The sequence below is a fragment of the Cephus cinctus genome, unplaced genomic scaffold (assembly GCF_000341935.2).
Source record: "Cephus cinctus unplaced genomic scaffold, Ccin1 Ccin1_scaffold0596, whole genome shotgun sequence".
Taxonomy (NCBI): Eukaryota; Metazoa; Arthropoda; class Insecta; order Hymenoptera; family Cephidae; genus Cephus; species Cephus cinctus.
This window is the reverse complement of record NW_014333242.1, coordinates 524,163-543,371: the sequence shown is the minus strand read 5'-3', so window position 1 is coordinate 543,371 and position 19,209 is coordinate 524,163. Positions and strand designations below refer to the sequence as shown.

The 19,209-nt window shown below is 34.8% G+C and overlaps 3 protein-coding genes and 1 long non-coding RNA gene across 5 annotated transcripts; 1 reads left to right on the top strand and 3 right to left on the bottom strand.

Annotated features, from left to right (window-relative positions):
* Window positions 1-136: 136 nt before the first annotated feature.
* On the top strand, window positions 137-1,509 carry LOC112494529. Its single transcript, XR_003060047.1, has 2 exons — window positions 137-214; window positions 286-1,509. It is a non-coding gene; the product is annotated as an uncharacterized LOC112494529 (long non-coding RNA).
* LOC107268913 lies at window positions 1,383-7,675 on the bottom strand. The gene is made up of 14 exons (XM_015742171.2): window positions 7,496-7,675; window positions 6,559-6,752; window positions 6,304-6,486; window positions 6,019-6,232; window positions 5,728-5,942; window positions 5,462-5,647; window positions 5,233-5,383; window positions 4,960-5,148; window positions 3,292-3,353; window positions 2,831-3,227; window positions 2,531-2,745; window positions 2,265-2,453; window positions 2,043-2,178; window positions 1,383-1,955 (listed from the first exon to the last, which is right to left on the bottom strand). The coding sequence occupies exons 1-14, from the start codon at window positions 7,512-7,514 to the stop codon at window positions 1,729-1,731; spliced, it is 2,577 nt and encodes an 858-aa protein (XP_015597657.1). The 5' UTR covers window positions 7,515-7,675; the 3' UTR covers window positions 1,383-1,728.
* A 307-nt stretch (window positions 7,676-7,982) lies between these two features.
* Window positions 7,983-9,421, bottom strand: LOC107268918. Its single transcript, XM_015742181.2, has 4 exons — window positions 9,301-9,421; window positions 8,956-9,161; window positions 8,363-8,824; window positions 7,983-8,269 (listed from the first exon to the last, which is right to left on the bottom strand). The coding sequence occupies exons 3-4, from the start codon at window positions 8,810-8,812 to the stop codon at window positions 8,096-8,098; spliced, it is 624 nt and encodes a 207-aa protein (XP_015597667.1). The 5' UTR covers window positions 8,813-8,824; window positions 8,956-9,161; window positions 9,301-9,421; the 3' UTR covers window positions 7,983-8,095.
* Window positions 9,422-10,326: 905 nt separating this feature from the next.
* Window positions 10,327-16,563, bottom strand: LOC107268958 (Fanconi anemia group M protein). Of its 2 annotated transcripts, none has more exons than XM_015742285.2 (13): window positions 16,265-16,563; window positions 16,030-16,197; window positions 15,728-15,903; window positions 15,578-15,667; window positions 15,290-15,514; window positions 15,058-15,211; window positions 14,823-14,947; window positions 14,630-14,749; window positions 14,399-14,564; window positions 14,181-14,335; window positions 13,832-14,102; window positions 10,924-13,718; window positions 10,327-10,842 (listed from the first exon to the last, which is right to left on the bottom strand). In XM_015742285.2, exons 1-13 carry the CDS (start codon window positions 16,434-16,436, stop codon window positions 10,594-10,596), a joined length of 4,866 nt encoding a protein of 1,621 aa, XP_015597771.1. In that variant the 5' UTR covers window positions 16,437-16,563; the 3' UTR covers window positions 10,327-10,593. The 2 variants fall into 2 exon arrangements, with proteins under 2 accessions (XP_015597771.1, XP_024941918.1); XM_025086150.1 differs by having other exon boundaries at window positions 16,385-16,563.
* Between the last annotated feature and the right edge of the window lie 2,646 nt (window positions 16,564-19,209).

Sequence of the window (19,209 nt, the reverse complement as noted above, 5' to 3'; positions counted from 1 at the left end):
TTGGACTTTCTTTTTCTTGTTTGACAACGAGGCTGTCAGATGGTTATGGCAGTTGAGATACTAGTGACACCTTTTGGATTGCTTAGGAGATTTAAGAAGGATTTGGTATTCTGGTTTACTTTTTTTTATAGGTTAATAATGATTTAAGAGTTACTTTGAACGTTTGGCACTAGTTTGTTACGAACATTGTGTTAATTTGTGTTATAATGACGCGGTAATGTTTGTAAACGATATGTGCAAGGAGTACGTATTAATTAGGGTACTTTCATGAAAATTGCATTTTAGGGATAATTATAGAAATCTATGTCACTCTTTGACTCTGCGGACGGTAAATTGGTGTTTACGGATTGTGGTTGGTTATATGGATCAGTCGGTAGGTTTGTTATTCTTTATGGTAATGTACAAATCTGTTACAGCATTACATTGTTGCGTCGATATTTGTATAATGAAAACACCACTAAGTCAGTAATAACATAGGCAAATGGGTACTTTTTTCAGTAACATCTAACTTGCAAGAACTCTACGAATTTTTTAAATAAACCTGAAACATTTCTCAGCAGCATAATATCATTATGAGTATACAGAGAATAAGGTATATGTAACCCTCTGACGGTTAGTCATTCAAAAACTGTGCCAAGTACGATAGAACGAGACTGTGGACTGTGGACTATGATGAATTATTGACTGGACGTATTTGTTCTACATTTAAAAATATAGGAAAGAGAATTGGTTGTGTAAAGTTTTAAACGAGCTGTGTATACATTTGTAAAAATGACCGTGTATAGTTAGCCGCGTAAAGTTAGCCGTATAGTTTTCCGTGTGGAATTATTATTTTACTATAACGTATCGTGTAAAGTTTTTCCTTAGAAAATGCGCTTTTCAGAAAGTGTAGGTAGCGCGGAACAAACCTATTGTGAGTACTGAAAGACTTTTATGATAGTTCTGCTTTAACGATTTGTATAACAGGTTTGATGTGGCAGTTTTATTGTATAAAGTATAAAATGTAGGACCAGTGTGTGGGTTAAGTGAATGTTACATGTATCATTCTTTATGACTGTGTGGAGTTTGCCAATTGGACATGCAGTAGATTATACCTTACACTCGGCACAATAAATATCAGTTGATAGTAAATGTAATTAATTTTCCGATTAACGCTTACAATGCTTTCCATTTATAATCCTTTCATTCACTTGGTATATGTCACTTTAAGTTAACAAACTTTTGATTAGAATATTTACATGGTAGCTGTCAATCTTATTTTTGTGAGGTGCTTCAAACAGACTATACAGTAGTGTCTGAATTTGGGGAGTTTCAAAAGTTCTAAAAGATTGTATTAAAGAAAATTAAGAAAATGGAAGAAAGTATAAGAGATATGCACCATATTTCTATTTCTTAACAAATAAAATAATTTTTATTCAGCTTTTGCGCAATGGCGATACAAAAATGAAGCATTGTCGATTGTAGAATCCCTTGTATTTCCTGATTCTTAAGTAATTTTTTTTCTTGCCAGCATATCATTTTTCCATTGAGAGATAGATGCATGCAATCTGTTCTTCATCATGTTCTTCTATAGTTAAATATATTGAGCTTGAAATGAACCGATCAACCAGCAGGATCACCAAGGTTTCAACTTCGACATGATTTCAAGCTTATTTAAATGTAACTCTGGGACAAAACCATAAATTAGGTGATGTTGTTAATCCAGCAGATTGTCCCAAAAGATCCTTATTATGACGGTCTATGAAGGAGATTAGGAACTTTCCTATTGGATGAACCAAATACCTGCTGAATGATCGGATCTGAGTCTAGTATTGAAGCCTTATTAATCTGTGGATGGACAACACGACCTGCAAATATTATTCCAGCTGTTTCTAAGTCAACTAGGGTGAATAGGAATGGACGGTCAGCTCTGAAGTTCTGTACAGTAGATCCCATAAGTGGTACAACTGAAATGCCTTAAAAAAACAAACAAAATCAAATCAATATTTCCAACTTGTCTAAATTCCAATTATGTATTTCAAAGGATTCAGATAATGTCATACCTGTAACTGCTGCAGCAATTGTTCCTTCTTCATTCACTTCAATCTTTGCATTATGAAGAACATTTCCAACACGTATAGGACTTTTCATAATTCCAGAGAGATTGGCATTCAAGTCAAAGAGATCGTTTATTCCCAACTACGCAAAGAAGTATATTTTAGAACTAGAGAAAAATACTTTACTAAAAGTTTCATACAAAGAAGTCAAAAAATTCTTATACTCACTTTCTCAAGAGCAGGTTTCAGGTCCATTTTACTCTCTATAGTGAATTTTGGGATTGATAACAAGAGTTCAGTTTCCTGAAGACCATCCAGTAATACTGAAATTGGTGTGTACGACAAATCTTTTGAGAGTGTCTGTAGGTTTCCTCTTTCCCTGTGTGGTAGCATCAATAACATAGCTAATCTTCCATCCTAAAACACATAAAACATACTTTCGTAAAACCAATTACATTAAAAATTATCAATATACTCAATCTTAAAACGCTTACAGCGTAAGGAATCTCAACAATTTCAGCATCAAGAGATGGAACATAAGCATAACGATATTTTGAAAGATTCTCCATCATTGATGTTTCCTGACATCCTCTACCAGGAACATTGAAGCACCTAAGACGAGTAGCCTGTTTATCAAATGACTTGAGCCAATATCCTCTGAAGTAAAGTGCATTGGTAAGCAGCAATTTTGTGTCTGGATCCAAACTACCTACAAGTACAGTCAAATTTTGTTAGAAAGTAAAAAAGAAAAACAATTGTTTAACTTCAAACTCTTTCATCCATTATCCACATACCCGACTCCACTATGGAATTAACATGACCCTTGGTACCCTGGCGCACCCAGTCATTAATAATCTCAACGGACCCAACTGAATCTCCAAAGTTCAAAGCTCGTAGATCACCGCCGTAATGTTTCTGGAGAGTGTCGCTATATTCTCTAAATACAAAAGAATCCTGGTTTGTCCATAATCGTGTAGCCAAATTAAGCTCGGTACCAGCACGGACATTTTGAAAAGGCGCCAATGTCCTACTGGCTACATCTCTGATGCTGACTACATCTGAAGGTAATCTTAAAGCTGCCAATAGTTCGTCTCGCGTTCGCCCGCCCGATCCTTCGACTAATGTTGTCAAAGCGACTTTAACACTGGCAGGTGAAATGACGACGTTACCCTCAGCCTCATTATTAACTGTCTAAAAAAGTATTTTAACTTTAAACATCCTTTTTCTTCAAGACTGAGCCAACAATTTTATTTACCTGAATCAACTCGATATTGAAAAAGTTATAACGTTCCTCTGCGCTGGTTACGCCTTGTGAACCTAAAATATTATATTCAGATTATTTGCTACATTACATTCCAATACAATGTTATTTCCATTAGGATTTACATGCCACAATAGCTTTTATATATATATATATATATACACACACACACACACAAGTAACGTCTCGGTAGGCCAAATGGAAATATAATTATACAGATCACTGTATATACAATTACTTCAGGCTGTATAAAAGATTTAATACAAAAGTCTACGTGAACGGTTAAAGTTCCTACAGAGACCTAAACAAGAATATAAACAGGTTTTCAGCGAAGCGTGTACCGGGAAATCCCCGGATGAGGCAATAGCGATCCTCAAGGTTGATAATTTAAAATGAGTTTCATAAATTTCTCTTAATATGTACCCATTTCTAATTGTGTATTCGTGATCAAAATTTTACAAATTTTCCTTAGTACCTGACCGAATATAAGTGACAGCATTGACAAAATTGAATTTAAAAATAATATAGATATACTTCAGAACAAAACATACCTAAAACTTTAGTGAATAAACACCACGCTATTAATATCCACATTTTTGTCATAGGATACACTATCATTGCTAATTAATTTTTAATTCAGCGAATCACTTCTACGCGCTACGACAATCCAACGAATACTGTGATTGACTGTGATCCTCGGGATCACATTAAATAGGTAATATTACACTTCACTCTTATTGGCTGTTCAAATGAAGCCTCGCCATTCGTAATCATTAGTCCCACTTTTTAATACTTGCCTAGTCCTATAGAAACGGTTGTTCGTGCTAACTTTACGTTCTTTTCCTCTTTTTATCTCTTTAATGATTTTTTACTATATACATATACATGATATATATATATGTACATACACACACATTCTTTGAAATATAAAGGCGCATACAGTGATAACGTGTAACTGGGGATTTTCGTTGACTGTACATTGAATATTCAACAGTATACATTTGTATATAGCGAATGGAAATTTCAAACTTGTATGTACTGTCAAACAAATTGTAATATGTGGGCGTCGGCCCGTGAATAGATCGTGTATCCTTTCATGGAGTTTCAATTTTTTTTTTTCTTGGTAGTCTGTGTCGACGATTCTTTCATTTTAATTGATTGGCCTTGAACTTGATGAGAAATAAATAGTTTTTATCCGGAATGGACGTGACCAGGTACTCTTCTCAGATTGAGAATGATTGGATTAGGAAATTTTTCGGATTTTTGAACTTCTTTTCATTTGTGGTGGGAAATCTTTGGGGATTTTTAATTTTTATACAATTATCAGTCGTGCTTGTTATCGCTTACTACTATATAATTATTGGAACAATGCTTTTTCTGGTGGAATTTGTTACATGATAAGCTGAGAAATTCGTTGGTTGCATGCGTATGGTTTATTCTTAAAAGTTTGAAAAATAGTTGTTGAGTTTGCTTAGATTTTTCATAGAAAATATTAAGGATGATCCAGGAATGGATCAAAATGATATTCATAAAGATATTTGGGGAATATGAAATATTCGTGCAAGTTTCAAACTCCCATCAGTTAGTTTTATCATCCACTATGTTCATGCTCAATCGGTTAATTCCACTACCCTGGTTATCTGACCGGATGTGACGATTTACCACTGGTTGAGTCTCCAAAACGATTTGGTAAATTTGGTGCAGATACATCCAGGTGTCCATTCATCTCTAGAGGGTTTGTGACCTTGCCGACGAAGACGATGGTACCAGTGGTCTCGTCTTCGATGAAGAAGAGGAATGGATGATTCGCATGAAATGATTGCTCGCCGAATTTATTTACCACTTGTATCTCTGGAAAATATAAGTCATTTTTTTTACTTTTTCCTTCTGCGATTCTAAATAATTTTCTTATTTTTCACATTTTTCTTTACGCACCAGTTGCTGCGTATGCTGCGGTTCCTAACTCATTTACTTCTACTCCAACCTTTTGAAGGACGTCTGATACCACCAATTTTTTGGACGTACTTTTGCTTTTTGCAATACCTGTCAAGGTGGCGGTGTTGTCGAAAATATCACGTATACCAAGCTGAAATGCAATATGGTATTATTATTATCTTTTTCCTTTTTTAATGCCTTAAGAATTGTAATGACTATTCTGTATTACCTCACGAAGAATGTTTTCTAGGTGCGACGTGAAATCAAATTTGAATTTCGGAATTGTTACATCCACCGGAACATCCTGCATAAGCCACATGTGTCTTGTTAGGATAAAAGGATTTATTTCACGAACCAGATGCTCTATACCGTCACGTGTACGTGGTAAAATTAAAAACATTGCATATTTGTGACCCTGAAAAACAATCAAGTATTAAATGATTAAAAGGAATGTCAAAATAATTCATAGTTGAATTATTGATTTCAGGCACATACCAAATATGGAAGACGTATTATTTTGGCGTCTAATTCAGGTGATTCGGAGAAATAAAAGTTTCCAACAGTATGCATGAAAGGTGTCGAAACGCTTTTGTCAATTCCAGTATAAAAGTTTGCTACTTGTGTACGATTCAATGGAAATGGATGACGCCATGATCCTTTGAAGTAAAGCGCGTTCATCACAAGCATTACTGAGTCCTTCAAGCTGTTATCTATCAAGGAAAAATGAAAAAGTGATTTTGTGCACGTTCCTTTATACTCGTGACGAAAATTGTATTCGTTACTCACGATCCTCAATTACTTTTGGAATATTTCCGTTGGTGATGTTACGAACCCAGTCGTTAACGGCTGCAGCTGTTGGTTTTGTATCAGACAAATTAGCGCTGACCAAATCAGTATTGTAAAATGTTTTCAATATAGCTCCGTATCTTTGTCTCGTTACTATTGAAGAATCTACGTAAAGTCTTGTACCGACATTCAATACATATTCAGGCCTGGTAGCCTGTGGATGTTGAAAAAGGAAAAATGACATAGAGCAAAATAATTTTCTAATACATATGAGGTAACACGTACCTGCAGTGATTGTAAGATATTTGAAAATGTATCCCGCGTAGCAAAGCGTCCTACCGGAAGTTGCATTGCACCAGCTAGCTCGTGCGCAGTTTGATCCTGCGCACCTTCGTATAAGAGGACCAAGGCTAATTTTACAGATATTGGCGATATTAACATATTGCCTGAAAATTTCTTGGCCATACTCTGGAAGTGAATGCGAAAGAAGACTAATAGTTTTAAGAAAATAATTATCACTTTGCTATTTATTGTAAATACCTTGCACAGATTCCAATCGAAGACATTGAAACGTTCACCTTGATAAGGAATGAAATCATCATCATCCCAGTAATCTGTATTTGTAGCATTTGATGTGGCAGCTGATGGCGATGAAGAAGTTGATGCTGATGCTGATGATGACTGTGCTGCTACGGAACTTCCCAGAAAGACAAGAACCGACAAGGCGATTCGCCCTTCATAGAATAAAGTTAACAGCATTAGAGAATTGCTGGAATTGTTAATACATTGAGATTCCTATTTAATAGTTAAAAACAAATATAAAGTTGTGTGAGTTTTGTGGTCAGCAACCTCCCGGATGTTAACGTCCGTCTGAGGCGATTAATAAAATGAAAATAGTAAAAATATGTGTGTATAAAATACAGTAGAGTGAAGGCCCGAGAAAAAAATTAATAGATGGTCAAAATTTTTCGAAAAGTTATACTCATTGTGACCTTTAAATTTGCATAGCAGCTATTTTCTTTTTCTTTTTTTTTACATTTTGTATCAAGTTTAAGAATTTCGTGGTAAGCGATCGCTTGCAAAATTTCCCTGCTAAACCTGTAGGTCGGCATTGCGAACTTTATCATCGCTATAAACAAAATTGCAGGGCCAGTACAACACGGACAAAAAGTGCATCGAGAAAACCAGTCGTGTTCTGAGATTCTCTTCCACTGTCAAGGTCTCTCTGGATTGTGAAGAAAAAGAAAGCATTACGAAGTCACGAAGCTTTAATGAATCGAAGAAATTATTTTTGTAAATTCCCTAGAATTCGTAAGTAATTTATTATTTTCTTGTTAATTCACGATCCATTCCTTTTTTTAATATTAGCAAAGTTCAAGGTACGACCTTGACTCCGACTAATATTTCTTTGATCGTTACACCTAGATCTAAGAAAAATGTATCTTTAATATCTTGAACTCTACATTTTCGTTCTTACCATAATATTCACGAATCATAATGCAGGCCTTTGGTTTCCTGCTCCTTTTTGTTTTTGTGTTTCTAAAATATTCACTGCGATTATACTTTTCTGTAGCTATACTCTGATCCTTAGCACTGACGGCCACTGACTACGTTTGAAAACTAACTGATCAGTGATAGCGGTACGAGGAGTGAGTTGCTGTACACATGGAATTCATTTATGTATGTTTCTGGTTTTACAGAGGGAGGAGCCAGGAGGAGAACGTTAACCAGGGCCGAGTGTTTGATGTGAATAACGGGGACCTTTAGAGAATGTCCTTTCGAAGAGTGGAGCTTAGAATAAATATTACTACAATAAGGGATTGGTAATTTGATAAAAGAGAATTAAAATGTATAAATATTATAACACTATTAGTTGATCTTTATTTTTATATCTTAGCGTGAACAAAAATACAATGTTAATAATTAAACGATAAAATGGCACAGATGAAAAGATATAAATTAGCGGTGTACTTAAATAAAAATGTTTCTTTGTTCTCTAAAATCTAACCTCATCGATTGTAAAATAATGTTTAGTCTATTTGCATATTCAAGGAACCACCGTAATGAAAATTAATTACTATTCCTTTTCAGTGGAAGTATCCTTCTTTTCTTCTTTTTTCTCATCCTCGGTATCCTGAGTTCTCTGAAGAGCAGCATATTTGTCAATAGCCCTTTTTACCATGGAGGTAGCCAAACTGACCCTCTCAGGTGTAATATAATTCCTAGCCAATTCCTTGACCTGTTCCCTAACCTGGTAACAATATCAAATCAAAAGTTATAAAGCAAAATTGAGAATAAACCAAGAAAATTCAATCTAATAATTATTCTCAATAATTATACATACCTCATTCTTACTGAGTCCTAGTCCTAAGAAAGTGATAGTACAGAAGGGTGTGAAGGTGCAGATGGACGTGGTGAACGCACCGCCGACAAGGAGCAGCAATAATAAATTAAGAATATAGTAACCAGCACGGGTCCCATAACTCAGGGCGAACCTGGAAATAGGGATCAAGTTCGACATTATAACCGAAGTCCATCTGCTGCTTTGTGAATCCTTCGTCGGGACTGCTGGCACCAGGTATCCTTCGTATCCAGATTGAACTGCATATCCTGGCTCAGTATATTCAGGATATGTAGGATAATAATATTGGGATGACTGTAACTGGTTTCCACCAGAAGTAGCCGATGTTACTGCCACTTCGCGTTTCTGTTGTTTCAAATTTTCGGATGGTTGAACAATTGTTCCACCAAGCACCACACCAGTTAAGGCTAATATCAGCACTAATTGATTCATTTTATGTTCTAGCTGCAATTAATATTAAGAAAAATTAGTTTATATGAGTTAATATTGTTCGATCAATATAAAATCCTTAATCCACTTTCTCTGCTAGATTTACTATTGACAAATGGTTTTATTTGATGTATTATATCTCTTACCTGACTAGTTCGAAGCTTCCTACGAAATGAGGATCTTTCAAAGGGCCAGTTTCCAGCTTGGTGAAATATTGTCGACTGTTGTGTTAATTTTTCACCATTCTACCTTTATATATGTCTCGCTTTCCACCCTTAACGGTTCTACCCCCGCCTGTGCATTAGCCATGGATATTTTGCCTGCATACCTGTCTGCAATACGTAGCCTGTAACTGGTACCGAGGTAGATAAGGATTTTTGAGTGAATATTGTCGCGGCCCAAGGCTGTATTGAGAATTTCTTAAATCTGATAAAATTTGTACAAATTGTACAAGAAAAAGTACTAAAAGTATTTTTGCTGGGATTACTGACCAGGTAGATCCTTCTGCATGTAATCTTTTATCAATATTTAATACCCTCCGTAGACCCAGACAGCACATAAATCCTAAAATCATCTTTGAGATGTCTAAAACACAACCTCTGTAAACTTTTGGATAATATGTGTTGCTTGGTATATTATATATTATCTTTACCTAAAAAAAATTGGTTTCAGGAATGTGTAGTATTTCTTAAAGATACCAACAAATAGTGATGTTGCTGACTATTTTAAAAACTATCATTTATTATCGGTAGATAAAAATGTGACTACTTCCTCTTGGAGAATTCCGATCCTTTTTACCGTGTCTTCCGGTATGACAAAATAATTTTCGCGATAATGGTTGGAATGTTAAAATTGTAGGATTATGCTTTAACTATCCGAGGGAAAATAAGTGCATGTAAAAGCCGAAAAGATTATTCGTATAATTTTGAGGCGGCCTAAAGATAAGACTCGGTCAATAATTTCAAATTGGTGAAACTTCGCATGAATATCTCTACCGTTACGTGAAAGTGTACCAAGTCAAAATTATTCTTGAATTCTTATGACGTCACAGCGCCTATTCCAGTAATGCAAATCATTATTCAGACTATTCGAAAGCTAATTGGTTAGGGAAATTAAAAAAATTATAGGTAATCTTCTATAATACTTATTATAATTGTTGAAAAACAATGTTAGTCACGGCATATAATTACGCGAAGCCCTGGAGATCCCCGGTAATGGACATACATTTTTGAGAAATTCCAAAAATCCCACAAGGAGTTTGGCCACTGTTTTCTTATTACTCTTTACGTTTCTTTTACAGGTACTTTTCCTTTTCAGGTATCCTTGGTACTTTTCAGTATCTTCAAGTGTACCTTAATTGCTTTTGCATTGGTGACTTTATGAATCCTTATTCCGTTGCCATTTGAAATTTCAGAATTTGACATATCTAACATCACAATAAGTTACAGTACATTAAAAAAAAAGAAAAAAGTTACAATACACAATAATTTTTTGTTGGATAAAGAAGATGAGGAATGTATCAAATACAAGATATTTATTTTACATTCTTATACTACATGTATACTCCTATTATTTGGAAATCTTATTAGCACATAATCTGATGCTATCGTTGAGCATTGAATTTCTATTTACATAAAAACACACATATATTTAATACATACAAAAATTGTAAATAGGCACTGAGTATCACATTCTATTGATTTAGTAGTTCATCGAAGACATGAATAATGTATTAATATTATTAGTTTCATTGTAAATAACTTGACAGAAATTTTTCTTATTCCTTATCTATTCTTCGTCCTGATCATGAATGATTGATCTAGAGTCTCTTTGCGTAATAGTTCGGTTTCATCTTCACTACTCGTACCGTCTTCCATTTTTCTATTTATAATTCTCTTTGTGTTTCCACGAGAATCACTCGATCCCTTTCTTTTTCGTTTCCTGCTACTTAATTTCTTTTCTACATCTTCCAATATGGAATATTCAGTAGAACCATTGTCGGTGAGGTCATTTTCTCTCACGCAGAAAGAATCCTGTTAATTATTTTAAATGGATATGTAGATTATTTAGGGAGCCTGTGTGATACAATAATTAAATTAACGGTAATTACTTACATAAAGATAGGAGTCATCTTCAACAGTCTGCGAATAAATATTCATATCGGCAACAGGAGTCTTAGGTTTCCTAAAGCAAAATCCTCCAGGGAGTTTAACAGGACTCCTAATGGATTCTAAATAATGTGCTTGCATATCGTGAGGATTCTTAACATCTTGTGTGTAACTAACAAAGCCAGAAAGATCTCCATCCTCACCAGAAGTCCCTTCAGAAGTACATTCACCCTCCGAGGACACTTCCACTTCATTATCCAGAAATTCATTTTTAACTCTACCAGCCATGTTCTTCTTTTTGTGACTTTTATGTTTCCTAGCTGTTTGGTCATTTATTGTTTTGACTTGTTTAATATTTGAAACTTTCCAAGGCGTAATGTCCTCGTTATCATCACTCTCGACTTTTGTAGACAAGAAGAATTTGTTTACTTCGTGTTGCTTCAAACGGAATTCTTTCCTTTGAGTTTGTCTCAGTGGTGACTCCTGCTGTGGCTTTGTTAGGTTTAGTTTGTTGTTCAAGACCGACTTAGATATTGGGGATCTTGAATTATTATCGTTCCCGAAATAACTACTTTCTAACTCTTCTACTTTTTCCAGATCTTCATTGGAAATATTGAAGTCATATTTGTGACTAGATTCTTCAGATGGTTTCTGCCAACTGCAGGATGGCTGAGCTGATTTGTGTTTGAAAATATTTGATAACTTTTTTCTGGGTGTTATGAAATATCTATCTAAACTTACTTTTGTGCACATTTTTGGGTCATTAATCTTTGAGCTACTAGTCTTATCGATATTTGATTTATTTGGTTCCGTATGCCTTTTAAGCTTATCTAGTCTCATTTTAAAGCTGGAAATTTTTGGTGGTTGAGGAGTACTCGTTGTCTTTTGGAATTGCTTGACATCTGTGATGGGATTTTGAGGAATTACGAAGTCATCGTCCCAATTAAAATTTGAAACATTTAATTCTTCTTTGCCTTCAAGTGTTAAATCAAACATCTCCGCTCTCGTTTTAATTGTACTTGAAACTTCAATTTTATTAGCTATCTCAGGACTTGATTTGGAATTCTCCTGTGACGAATCAAGCTGAACAATTCCAATCGTAGCTTCAGAATTTTTCTTGGTTTCATTTAAACTATTTTTTAAGCTTGAAATTGGAGGAAAAACGTCATTTTCATTTGTGCGCTGATTAGTGCCAATTGGTGAAATGATATTACAATTATTTATGTTATCTTCTATGATCGTGAGATCATTGAATATATCTTCATCGGAGTCTAATATTTCAATTCTATTGATGTCATCATCTACAGTCGTATTCGATACTTGTTTGAAGTCCTTTATCATTTTGTTTTCCTGCAAATTCTCACTAGAAGCACTATTATTAGGTATTGCTAACTTTTCATTATTATGTGTACTTAAATTTGAATATTTTCCATCATTTTCTGATTGGGTTTTTATTGTCTGATTCAATGACTTAGTTATTGATAACGTGGAGTTTTCAAATCTAAAACTATCAATACCCTCTTCCCTTCCTCCAATAGTATCATTCTCAAGCTTGATATCATTTTTAAATCCATCAAAACTGGAGAAGCTATTTAAATTTTTGGAATCTTTAATACCAATCGCCTTCGACGTTTCCTTACTGATCCATGCATTCTCATCAGGAATTTCATCAATGTCAAAATCCTCGTCCATACTCTCGAACATGTCATTTGAATTTTCATCATGATTGCTTATAGAATCTCCAATAATGGACCCTTTAAATATTGAATTTTCATTAATATTGTGTATACATTCTTGAGATTTTTTAAACGTTGAATTCTCTGTGACTGGCAATGGTTGATTTTCACTTTCTTCTGACGAATCATCCAAAACACGTTCGAATAATCCAAAACCTTGACTATGATCAGACTCAACGTCTCTCGCCATTTCAAACTCGTCGCTATTGATTTTTGGAGATTTTGATACATCACCAAACTTCATATTTATTGTCGTATCATGATTATTGCAATCGACGTTGAGTCGATCCTGTATAGAATCAGCATTCATTTTCATTGTCTTTTCATATTCATTATCGGTAATGATAGAAGACGCGCTAGAAGATTCACTGAGCAATGCTTCAAAATGTGACTTTTCTAGTAAAATATTGCTTTTGTGTTTATTTTCATTATTCGAATTTATCGAACTCGAACTTGAATCGTCCATCACTGCTTCAAATTTCGATACCTCCTCAATGTAACCATCATTATCCATCACTACTTCTGATATGTAACCATCGTCATACTTTGATGTTTCTGGAATGTAATCTTTAACGTTCACTTCATTGTCCTCTGGTAGAAATTCCAAAGGATTAAAATTTTGATCCGCGTCATCCTCGAAATCATTTTCAAAGACTTCCTCTCTCTCAGGTGACACGCATGAAGATTGTTCATTGAGCTCCGTGAGACAATTCAAAATGTTTGAATCTAACGCAGGCCCGTTTAAAAATCTCTTCGCGTCTTCCACGGGATAAGATGGGATGTATCTGGAATCGATGACTTTCCGAGTACACACAGAATTTTCAATTTCAGATTCCCGCATTGCGCACATTGTCAAGAAGTCGATTATTTTGGCATCGGAAGTCAGCAATTTTACATTCTCTGGTTTGATACCCGTAGTGGACTCTGCCCGGGAAGAGTTTTTAAACATGGCCAAAATATTATTTTCATTTTTATCTGTTGGCTTTGTCTGAGGTAATTTTGCATTTTTAAAGTACGTCATTATTGTAGATTGTGATCCTTGTTTGCTGGTTGAACTTTTACAAGCTATAAAAACCAAGAATGAATTAACTATAATACATGAATGACCATCTACGGTTGAAATTTCTTATTTTTATAGACAAATGTGGATGAGTATTAGTGATGAAATATGAACTTACGTATTTCATCATCAATTGCCGTAATAGTATCTTCGTTATTTGGCATTTTCTTTTTTCCTTTAACTTCCTCTTTTTCATTAAATTTCTTTTTACGACCTTTCTTGCCGCCTGAAGTCTTCGGAAGAACTGCAATATGCATCTTGTAACATTCCGGATTGCATTCCGGTGGTATCATGCGTGGATTATCCTCATAGAACCATGAGGTAATATTGCTAGATTCTAAAATCTGTTTGTTTAAGGAATCTTTTTTTTTCATGGCTTGTTGCAGAGTCTAGAAAAGATAAGATAACACAATATTTTGTCTCTTTTTTTCTGATTAGATTGTTTTATTCAATCGCCTGTCATATACCAGATACTCTTTTCCTTCGGTAACTAGAATAATAATGTGTCCATCCCTGCGGCGACCAGTACGCCCCATTCTTTGAACTAATCGTGTTGGATTATTCTGCATAATATCAAAGCAAACGATCAGGTCGACTTCACCAACGTCCAACCCTTCTTCTCCTGGAATAATAATCTTTTGTCAAACTAAAACCTCCATTTTCATTATTTTAATACTATACAAACCTACGCATGTTGAAACGAGAACATTGACTTTATTGTTTCTAAAATCATTCAGAGCTCGAAGTTGTTCCTTTTGACGTTGGCTAGCCTGACCCATAAATTTTTGAGGTCGCAAAAGTGGATGTGATTGCAGGAGCATCACATAGACCTCGTTAACTATGTCTCTGTACTGTTACAATTAGAACAATTAACTTTATATCGCCTCAAACACTCCGTATACAAAATACAACAAACCTCTACGAACACAATGGCTCTGGTTTCTTTGTTATTGCTTTCAAAAGAACGAAAGTGTTCTTCTAGGATTTCTTTAAGCTTATGGAACTTGCTATGCCCATAAACAAGATTGTCCGGAATCTGTCGATTTAAGTGTTAAAGTATTTTATTTTATGTTTTTGAATAATAAAGATAAACTGATAAAGATGCGGACTTGCGGAACTCCATCGTCTGACAATATGGAATCTATGTCAGGAAATGGACCAAGATATTTATCAACATCCTCCAACAGCGATTGCAGTTCCATCTCTTTTTTCATCCAATATTTATCTGAATGGTCTGCAATGAAAATCAATGAAGAGTTTTAAAATTGAATGTTGGTTGTTAAGATCATTATACTACAGAAAAGAAGAAAACTAGATATTGAGAGAAATTTTAGAAGTACGTACTTTGATAAAAATTCTTAAAGGCCCGCAATCCATGATTTTTAAGGAGGTGATATGCATGATACATGGTCATCAAAATAGTTAGGGTTTTAGCCAAAAAATCGTGATCGCCAGATTTATTAGTTCTAGTTTTAAATTCTTGGGATATCTTATATATCTGGAAGAAGAATGATATTTAGTTATACAAATTAGTATTAAGTTGTAACTATGCAAATAGTAATGAAGATGTGTTTACCATTCCTTTGGAAATATCACCAGTGTTGCCTCGTATGACACCTCGCTGAATTAGGATTTTAACATGCCGATCCATAATAAAGACATATCTGTCCTCGAATGCTTTCAATTCTTTACTCAGTTGTATTGGAATGATATCTATTTTTCTGTTATTAATGTATGGGGTAATATCTGGTGAAAAATCATCTCTCATTTCCAAACTCGATATGTGCAAATTTTTAATAACCTGTAAAATTGCAAAACATACATTTAGTTTTGCAATCCAAAACAACATTAGATTTTTCCATACCTTAAGAACATCATCTACCCGTCCACCTGGGGTCGCAGACAAAGCCAGTATTCTAAAATTTGTATTTTGTTCGCTCAACAAATGGATACCCTAAAAGTAATAAAAAATTATAGTTGCAAAAGTACTATGCATTAATGAGAATGAAATTACCTCGCAATACGAATGCTTCTTTGAAGCTCTGTGTGCTTCGTCTATCACGACACATTTTATCGAATGTACATCTATGATATTGTTCTTAAGATCATTATGAAAAATTTGTGGTGTTGCAAATATAACTCGTTTTTTGCGCCATATATCTCGTCGCTGTTTTGCATTCATAGTAGCACCTATAATAAAACCATGAAATTACTTGTAATAAATATAATAATCTCTTATATTATATTCTTTCAATTTTTATATATTGGAATATATTCTGTATATCATCCATAAATATCTATTAACTATTATCATACCAGTAACTTCCACAGTTTCTTCACTAGGAATTCCCATAATATCGTGACAAGCATGAATCTGCTGAGCTACAAGTGGTTTAGTCGGAGCCATAAACACAACTTTTCCCTGTGGAAACCATCTCCAAAAATTAAACATTACCACAGCAGCGATAAATGTTTTTCCAAGACCTAGCCATATAAGAATGGTAACATAATTAATAACGATTACTTATAAATCTATTTTAATTTTAATTACCTGTTGGAAGGCATACTAAAGTATTATTGAAAAGTGCTGTCTTAGTGATGTTATATTGATATTCTCGCAGAGGATAATTCATAGGATAAATCCATTTCTGTCCAGCAGAAAGGTCAAAACCTTTTGTGGAAGGATCGCTGGAAACTCTTGGAGTACTAGATATATTTTCCATCTATTATAATTTCACAGTATTTTTATATGAACGAACATGACAGTTCCTGTTGCCGCGACAAAAACCTCGAAGCAGATTCAGCTCTATGCACCACTGTAGACTGCTATACACTAACGCAGTAGCTTCTATTGCACAGAGTAATGTAAGACAAATGATAACTGATTGTTTGTATCTCTGATGGTAACACATAGATGCAGTTACCTATTTAACTATCAGATGATTCTCGCATATCAATTCTACACGGCGCCTCTTAACCGTCAGGAAGTTAGCGCGGAAAAATAAAAATTTATATGTTTATAATGCCTAAAAAATTGCTCCTTAAATGCTTCTTATGTTTCCCTACTTAAAGGTTAACATATTTTTGTTTATTCCTATTCCAAATAACCTTCCTTTCTTTTTTGATGGCTGCATCCTCCAATAAATAAGCATATACAAGATTCCAAATAACCCAACAGATTTTCATATGGTTTTCTTAATGAATTAATTGTTCTCGATTTCCTCTAATTGCTCCAGAATTCATTTTTTACTTTATTAAAGTATCTTTAAATAACAACTCTTCTTCTTGTTCCTTGTAATTGTATGCCCCTATAGAGGGCTGAGTGCCAGGTACACAAACTGTTCAGGTACAAGTTGAAGTTTTTAGAGGTGGATCAATCGCCTGATGGACGCTGCGTGGTGATTGGCAATCCAATCAAAAAGCTTGGTAGTCAGTAGTCTTCTGATTAGAGGCAATATTTTGGGTGCGTTCGACTTAGGCGCTTACACGCTTTCAGCACTCACACTTATGAGTACTGTGTATACTTGTTCAAGTTGGATTACGTGTGCTTCCGCTCAGGCTTAGATAGATCCGATAGATCGTTTGTTTTGCCGTTATGACGGATGAAGCTAGCATGACGGATGTAAATCAAGCTGTATCTTGTTTTCAAATAATAGAACACTTATTTGACGTAATCTATGATGATAGTGATAGTGATGATGATTATGATACGTTCATGAGTCTCTTTCCATATTTGGTTGCTTTACCGAGATCAAAATTAAATAATTATTCTTTTGAATACTTGGAAGATGCTTTGATTACTTAATAATTTGTAATTAATATTATATAATAATATTTAATAATGTATGATTACTTCATAAGTAATACTTTCACTTGCTTGTCTGCAGTAATAATACAGTTTCATACTCGTCAAATGTTATAAAAAAGTTGGATAACTTTTGCGCAACGATGTTCGTTTATGGATTAGCACGCTTAGATGACGCTTAGATGGTCATGCTCATATTGCCCTACCTCGATGAAAAAAGCGTCAATGAGCTCGACTTGATACGATCGAACGCAGCAAAAGTAACTTCTGTAAGCGATCGGAGCATTAATAATAGTCAAACGGTATCTCCCTAAAAACACTTACATGTAAAAACTACGCCAAGTACAGGAGTGCTGTGCATTCCTCTAATAAAAAGTATTGATATCAGATTATTGAGGCCAAGTACAGAAATCACTACATGTTTGTCTATTATATGATCTGATATATGATCACATGTACTTATTATTGTACTATTATTGTACTTATGTACTTGGCGTCAATAATCTGATATCAATACTTTTTATTAGAGGAATGCAGAGCACTCCTGTACTTGGCGTAGTTTTTTACACGTAAGTGTTTTTTTGGGGGGAAATCGCAAGTTTTTGTTACTCAACGGGACATAGAAGCTCTAAGCACTAAAATCTGTTTTCACAGATATATAATGTAAAAGCATTATGATGTCGCTAATCACAAAAATATATTGCGTTATCGAAAATGTTTAATGGTATATAAATTTAATTTGTAAGTCCCTTTTTTTTTAGAAATGCATAAAGATATACAGGGTGTCCCATTTGAAACAGGACGGTTAAATATCTGTTTAAGGAAGAGCGAGACAGCAAATTGTGTTAGGCGAAAGTTGTAGGGTACAAAGGGGGAAAGTCAGTGCAAACAGAATTTCTGCTCCTACTATTTATGTTTCTATGGTGCAAGCATAAATCCAGTTTTTTTAAATGGCAACAACATTTTTGAACCCCCACAAGTTGTTCGTCTCATCGAGACAAATTCAACCATATCCTATTTTATGATTTTTTCATCGATTATCTAAGAAATATCACAGGAAAATGGAACAAAATATGCTTATCTTTATTGAAGCTTGAATACAACTCCAGTCAGCAGATCTGCAACGACGCATCAGAGATGCGATTGCAAACATTTCACCTGTAGTTCTTCGGTCTGTTATTCGAAACTTCCGACGCCGGCTGGAGCTGTGTTTTGCTGAAAATGGTGGCAACATCGAACATCTCATGCAATAAGTGTGCCCTGCACCTACACAATCACCCACGTGCAACATACGAAATAGAACATGTAGGAAAGCTTCAATAAAGACACCCTGTATACAAATTTTTAAAGAAAATTTAATCTTCGATGCATATAAGAGTCGTTAATGGTGTCCAGCTTGTGGAAGCCGTGTGGTAAACTTAAGAGAGGAGAGTGTGCTGGGTTATTTACGTACCTCAGGCCGTGCGAACAACAGAGAGGATACTATAGTTCGAGCGAAGCGCCAAAGCGTCGCTCGTTGCACACTTTTCTGGACTTCTACGTCCGACACCTAGATAAAAGAAACTACGCAGCGGAATACCTGGACACCCTGGACTTCCACATCTAACACCTAAATGCAAGAAACTACGGAGCGGAACACCTGGAAACCCTGAACTTCCACATCCGACACCTAGATACAGGAAACTACGGAG

What these genes read in the sequence shown, in the direction of transcription:
- LOC107268918 (XM_015742181.2), bottom strand. Translation starts at nt 8,812, where the DNA reads ATGAATCAATTAGTGCTGATATTAGCCTTAACTGGTGTGGTGCTTGGT. An exon ending in TAGGACTCAGTAAGAATGAG is followed by an intron (nt 8,270 to 8,362) that starts GTATGTATAATT and finishes TATTGTTACCAG; the next exon opens with GTTAGGGAACAGGTCAAGGA.
- LOC107268913 (XM_015742171.2), bottom strand. An exon ending in TCGATTGGAATCTGTGCAAG is followed by an intron (nt 6,487 to 6,558) that starts GTATTTACAATA and finishes ATTCACTTCCAG; the next exon opens with AGTATGGCCAAGAAATTTTC. An exon ending in TGAAACCTGCTCTTGAGAAA is followed by an intron (nt 2,179 to 2,264) that starts GTGAGTATAAGA and finishes TTCTTTGCGTAG; the next exon opens with TTGGGAATAAACGATCTCTT.
- LOC107268958 (XM_015742285.2), bottom strand. Translation starts at nt 16,436, where the DNA reads ATGGAAAATATATCTAGTACTCCAAGAGTTTCCAGCGATCCTTCCACA. An exon ending in TTTAGTATGCCTTCCAACAG is followed by an intron (nt 16,198 to 16,264) that starts GTAATTAAAATT and finishes TTATATGGCTAG; the next exon opens with GTCTTGGAAAAACATTTATC. An exon ending in GTGATATTTCCAAAGGAATG is followed by an intron (nt 15,212 to 15,289) that starts GTAAACACATCT and finishes TTCTTCTTCCAG; the next exon opens with ATATATAAGATATCCCAAGA.